At 47.6% G+C, this 6,445-nt stretch overlaps 2 protein-coding genes across 2 annotated transcripts; one reads left to right on the forward strand and one right to left on the reverse strand.

The window, feature by feature from the left end:
- Positions 1-1,676: 1,676 nt before the first annotated feature.
- Positions 1,677-2,955, reverse strand: TREMEDRAFT_65207 (uncharacterized protein; the record flags this gene model as incomplete). Its single annotated transcript, XM_007007348.1, has 4 exons — positions 1,677-2,064; positions 2,262-2,434; positions 2,545-2,659; positions 2,738-2,955. 4 exons carry the CDS (start codon positions 2,953-2,955, stop codon positions 1,677-1,679), a joined length of 894 nt encoding a protein of 297 aa, XP_007007410.1.
- Positions 2,956-3,877: 922 nt separating this feature from the next.
- Positions 3,878-5,065, forward strand: TREMEDRAFT_65208 (uncharacterized protein; the record flags this gene model as incomplete). The annotated part of the gene is made up of 2 exons (XM_007007349.1): positions 3,878-4,436; positions 4,461-5,065. The coding sequence occupies 2 exons, from the start codon at positions 3,878-3,880 to the stop codon at positions 5,063-5,065; spliced, it is 1,164 nt and encodes a 387-aa protein (XP_007007411.1).
- Between the last annotated feature and the right edge of the window lie 1,380 nt (positions 5,066-6,445).

A 6,445-nucleotide genomic window follows, 5' to 3' on the forward strand; every position in this document is an offset into this window, starting at 1 on the left:
CTTGAAGAAGAAATCTACATGAGATACCCAGAAGGTATGGCTCGAGCTCCTGGTTGTAACACCTTACGATTGTACAAGTCACTGTACGGTCTCAAGCAGTCTGCACGAGTTTGGTGGATCGAACTCGGTAATGCGCTCGCAACGTACGGATTCGTACGACTTGAATCAGATTGGGGAATGTACTACAAGGCATCTAAAGGTTTAGATGGTCCTATTATCGTACTCGCATATGTGGACGACCTCGTAATCGCAGCTCGAACTCGAGATGTGATCGTACGACTCATGCGATTCCTCAAGTCAAAGTGGACAATGACAGAAATGGGGGAGATGAAGCAGATACTAGGGCTCAAGGTAGTTCGTGATCGTACGAACCGTACGATTCACCTATCGCAACCAGCGTACATCGAACGTGCAGCTGCGGAGAACTCGGTCGCGGTTCGAGCCTACGGTACTCCCCTCCCACAACATGTAGAGGATCTCTACACGACTTCGACACCGCTCGAAGCTACGACTCCATATCTCAAGATCATTGGATCATTGATGTGGATTGCAAGTTCGACACGGCCTGATGTATGCTTTGCGACACGATATCTCGCTCAATTCTCAGCCAAGCCAACTGAAACGCATCTTGCACTTGCGAAAAGCGTAATGTCGTATCTCGTACATACGAAAGACTACGTTCTCAAGCTTGGAGGAGAACCATATCAACTCGAAGGATGGGTCGATGCGGATTTCGCTGGTTGTACGGAAACACGAAAGTCTACGACTGGCTATCTATTCAAGTTCTGTAGTAGTTCGATTCAATGGCAATCTCGAAGACAAGCTACGATCGCGCAGTCTACGATGGATGCGGAGTATATCGCAACCGCAGAAGCTGCTCGTGAAGCCGTATGGATACGAAGCCTATTGACTGAACTCGGTTTCAAGCAAGTTACAACACGACTTAATTGCGATAATCAAAGTGCGATACGACTCGCACACAATCCTGGTATGCATGCTCGATCGAAGCATATAGACATACGACATCATTACATTCGTGAGAAGATATACAATGGTGAATTGAAACTCGAATACGTACGATCCGAATTGCAAGACTCGGATTTCCTTACGAAGATCCTACCAAGAGAACCACACGAAAAGAACTGTCTTCGAGTTCGACTCGTACACGGTTCGATATCACACTCTGTATCTCTCCTCACCTCCCACACTCATCTTGTCGATTCGGATCACGATCCACACGATTCGAAATCGACATCTCTCGAATCGTACGACGCGTAGAGCGTCGTACCGAACACTTCGTACTGTGCACACGAGATTTCCTGGTTTGCTCGTGATTCATGCCTTTTCATCCCGTACGTCCAGGTCTGCGATACGGATCCCATTGGTTTACGATACGATCTCATTAGTTGGTTTAGAACATGTTAGTTTGTTGGAGTTAGTGTCATTAGGGGGAGTGTTGATAAGTAATGCCACGCAACTACGACTCGAAACTGTTTATAGATATGATACCATCCGTAGTCTTCGATGCAATTCTTACTATCATCGTAATCGTACTCGTTGTACACATTCAAACAAAATTGCCACGTCATCCTTTTTTGTTCCAGTTCCCGGTCTAAACGGGATGGAAATGCAAGATAAACGTATATTCTAGGAGATATTATACACCTTCTGAAGCCCTATACATCCACCAGACCTTGATGAACTCCCACAGCTCCGCCTTGTTTGACTGTCTTGGGACCACTTCGCCAAGCGTCCGCCTCTTCTTCGACTAACGGATGGGCATCCTGGGCGCCATCTCTCTCATCTTCATCATCAATGCTAAATCTCCCTGCCAGCCCTTCGGTCTCATCGTGATCCTCAGCATGGAGGCTAGTGTATTGCCCATGACGTCGCCAAGAGCCCCAGGATGGCCCTGGATCGGCTTCTTTGCGTTGAAAGGGGAGACGAATGTGGGGCAAGGAGGGCAAAGAGGGGATAGGGAATTGGTCTAGACCGCGACGTTTGAGATATAGACGATTATATAATGTGTGACCCAAGAACCAAGTCATGATAGCGATTAACAGTCTGTCCGTCAGCTCTCCTCTGGGCGGCAATATGAGGGGCAACGAGACTTTCTACAAGGAAGTATTGTGACGAAATGCGACAAAGATTTTCCAAACTGTATGTGGGTACGGTGAGGTCTTGCCGTGTGAATAGGCAGGTCGGATGAGAAGGGAAGATTGATGAACAGGAGAGTGAGAAATGAGGAAATTGCGACTCACATCGAACCGAAGACTATATATTGACCCCTATTCATCTGAGCCCTCGGATTGGTGGGACATGCGACATGACTTCTCCACTCGAAGAAAAAATGACAACCTTCTTCTGCGTTGGGAGGTAGAGACGCTATGAGACTGGGAGTACCTGCGTTGAAGTCGGATGGGCTGCAGATGAACTGAGAGTCAGCGTGTCCTGGCGTTACCATCGTCTAAATCGCAATCGGGTCTGACTTCGGGATGTGGGACAGTGTAAAGTGTTCAAAGCCAGGATCAGAGAATGACTCACACGTATAGCTGTCGAAGCTAATTCTGAGGGATTATGGGGACAGGGTGATCCGTCTTGTAACAAAAGCAGAGGTTCTGAAGTCGAAGGAGAAGGGATCAGAGTGGTGTTTGTCGTCCTATAACATCAGCTCAGTGGACCCACATCTCTCGCGAGAGTTCAATTGGGTAGAATAGCGTGAGAAGGCAGTACTTACCCGAGCGAGAAATCCCCATCGAGCCGATGTATAAACCCTCCAACTCGGTCTGGATTCTCAAGCTTCCACAATTCGCTCACGACTCCTCGACAGACATTCAGTCTATAGCTCCTCCCCTCGACATTTGCTTCGTAATCGTTACTCGCTGACGACAGAGAGGAGAGGTCGTAATGAGTGCCGTCGGGTAGAGTGAGGGTACAGGGTGGGAAATTCGACATGCTGTGTTCTCCTCCCTCCTTCGATAGCCTTTGTCCAGTGACGTTCTTCTTCGAAGGTATGACGATTATACGAGTAAGGCCGAGACTTTGGAGTGTTAAAGAGGTGATTTGTCTGCTCGTGAAGGAGGAGAAAAGAGAAGTGAAATGTCAAAGTGAATGAATATGCGTCGTTCGTTTCGATGACACTTTCTTCTTTCTCTCTCTTTTTTCAAGTACATCATCACACTTCTCCTCTACATCTCTACCGTTCATTCTTGACGTCAACATACCCTCCATGATCAATGTCAACAGAACCTTTCGACCCCTTCGCACGCCGTCGTCATCTTCACCATCGTTATTCGAAGGCGTCTCCGAGATCTTCCGAGCTAAATGACATAACTTTCTTGCGATTATTCCCACTCCACAACATAAATCCAACCAATTGGACGTCCGATAGGCAGTGCAAAACTCTCTCATATCGTCCTTGGGCCTCAAGCCTAGCACACTTCCATCTAGGGCTTTCCCTCCACACTTCGTTCCGATTCTTTCTCTCGTCACCGCCCGCCTCTCGGATATTCCCATGGGGCCGAGGGCCCTTCTCCGAATGTAGATGTAAGGATGTCGAGATATGTCATCATGCCAGCTTTCCTTGCACTGCTTTTGTCATGAGACATGACTTGTTTGCCTGCTTTGTCCTCTCATCCAATGTCCTTGTATCGGTCGATGCACCCCTAAATGACCCGATGGCGGTGCAAGAGATGACGATCTTCTTGCATCTCCTTCGAAGCAAAGACACTTATGCCGGTGATTGGGCCTCGGGCTGCAGTATATAAAGTGCGCGTCCCCGACCTCTATCTCCCACCGCGTTCACTATAACACTACTTATTACATACCGAATACATATTGATCATCTGAGGAACAATATCTCGCATTTGTCGATCACATGAACGACTCAAAGTCACCGGCAGAAGCCGAATCGATGCTTAAAACACTTCCGTGGAACATTGATGATCCCAACGACCCCCTATTTTACAAGCCAACCACTATCCAGATCACAAGGCAGTACTTATCTTCAACACCACTTCCCGCGGACTCGAGCGATGGAGGCCGGGCCTTTGCAAATCAGGAAGCGGTATTGGGGTCAACTAGTGAAGTAAACAAAATAGTGATCAGCAGAGGCACAATGGAGAGGCACCAAAAATCTGTTACAACGACAGTCAGGAAGCAAATAAGAACACCATATGATGAGCAGCATCTCATCGATGAGACCACAGTGCTTGACATCCAATGGCACAATTCAGACGTACCTGTGACTCACCCCAGCACCGAAATGCGAAGTCGGATGTGGAAGATGGCAGACCACTTGGAACGGAATCTCACAATAGACCTTCCTGCAGTTGCAGCTATATTCAGACCTGATGAGACAGCATTACATCAGCTCTGGATAGCAGCACATGACACCTTTAAGCAGCTGCAGCGCGAATCCTTTTCAGGTCTTGATAGTAAGTTTGAAGAGACCCAAACAGGCAAAATTCATGCACAGGTGTCAGAATGCAAGCGTCTCACCGATCAAGACTTGCGTAAACCCAATGAAGTTCCAGGAGAAATTAGCTATGACCTTCATACCAATACTACAACCAGGGTTTTTGACTCTGATCACTTGACTTACACATCTGTGTATAGATGGTCTTCTCGCCTCAACATCACTATTACAAATAGCAGAGGCGTGAACATATATGAGGAAGAGCTCTCCCCTTGCCCTGGTGAAACTTTGGCAAAGTTCATAGGATTTCCACATAATACGGTGGCATATACAACACCTAACTTTAGAGTGAAGACTAGAAGAGATTGGAACCACCACCCCACCATCATGATGCATGTGAAAAATTCAGAGGGTGCACTCCTGTATCTAGGACATTTTACAGAGAGACAGCGGTCAAGGGAAGAGTTTGTAGATGGACCTCACAAGCTCACTTGGCAGTTTGGGCTTGTGACCCGTAACATGATACTGGATGAAACATACCAGCCACCTGAGGATGGGGAGCCAGAAGTCTACAAGTTGTGCTGGAATCCGTCGCAAGGAATGGACGGTCCAAGTGAAATCCTTTACTTTTACAACATTACAAACTGAGCTGTACCTGAAGTATCAAGGACTAACAGCCCACTGACACACTTTGATTGGCTTATCTACGGTACTGTTACGGGGTAACAATCATTGAAGTGAAGGTAATGAAATTAAATGGAAGAGGATGCACCCAGAGGAAGGGGGGATTAGGTAGGGACGGGTTTTCTGTCACGAAGTGACAAGTCAGTTTGGTTAATGATAAGTCAGTTTGGTTAGAGTTGTCTCCGGGTTGGGTATTTAACCAGCGACCGGCGGTATGCAGTAACCGCCGGTTAATAGGCCTTTTAGCACAGTGGTTTAGACCGCTGCCTCTGAAGGGCACTGTTATATCGTCCCAATGCTGGTTAGTTGGTCTCGTGACAGATTAACCGGCGGTTACGGGTAGGGTCCTGGGTTCGACTCCCAGACAGAGCTGGGGTAACCCAGACCTACTTGGAAAACCTCCCTCTCGGAGAAAGTTTTCGGCCTATCGTGCCCTTCCCCCGTGGGGCCCCGAGACGGGGCTGAAAGGGAAGGCATAATGTCACGAAGTGACAAGTCAGTTTGGTTAATGATAAGTCAGTTTGGTTAGAGTTGTCTCCGGGTTGGGTATTTAACCAGCGACCGGCGGTATGCAGTAACCGCCGGTTAATAGGCCTTTTAGCACAGTGGTTTAGACCGCTGCCTCTGAAGGGCACTGTTATATCGTCCCAATGCTGGTTAGTTGGTCTCGTGACATTTTCCTCCTTTGAGATTTTCCCTTGGGTTTGCTCAAAGAGGCTTTTCATCCATCCAAGTATGTAGATAGACACTTGCCACAGGGGAAGAACAGGGTACACCTACCAAGTGACAGTATATACATTCTAACAATGCACAGAGATAGTTTTTACATCATGATGTGGCATCATCAGGAAGAACTGTTACAATCCAGTTGTAGCAATACAATAGGCAGATAATGGTGGTATATAGATGTCCAAGACCAACTAACCAGCATTAGGACAATATGACAGTGTCACAAACCATTGTGACATCCCCTCACCACAACTACACCATGCCTGTCACAGACTACGTCGTGACACCTTGATTATTCCACCAACAATGACCCTCCTTTGTGTCACGGGACCAACTAACCAGCATTGGGACAATATAACAGTGCCCTTCAGAGACTGTGGTCTAAACCTGATTTGGGAGGAGGCTGCTGTGCACAAGGCATCAAGCCCAGTGCTAAAACAAGCCTACTATAAGAACTATAGCATGAATGGCTTGCACAGACTCATGTTCAAGGGGAACCGGAGTGCCCGGAGAAAACCCCTTGGTCGGACTGCGCTAACAGGCCTATTAACCGGCGGTTACTGCAAACCGTCGGTTGCTGGTTAAATACCCAATCCATCCAACTCTAACCAAACT

Source organism: Tremella mesenterica (assembly GCF_000271645.1).
Source record: "Tremella mesenterica DSM 1558 unplaced genomic scaffold TREMEscaffold_13, whole genome shotgun sequence".
In the NCBI taxonomy this organism is placed as follows: Eukaryota; Fungi; Basidiomycota; class Tremellomycetes; order Tremellales; family Tremellaceae; genus Tremella; species Tremella mesenterica.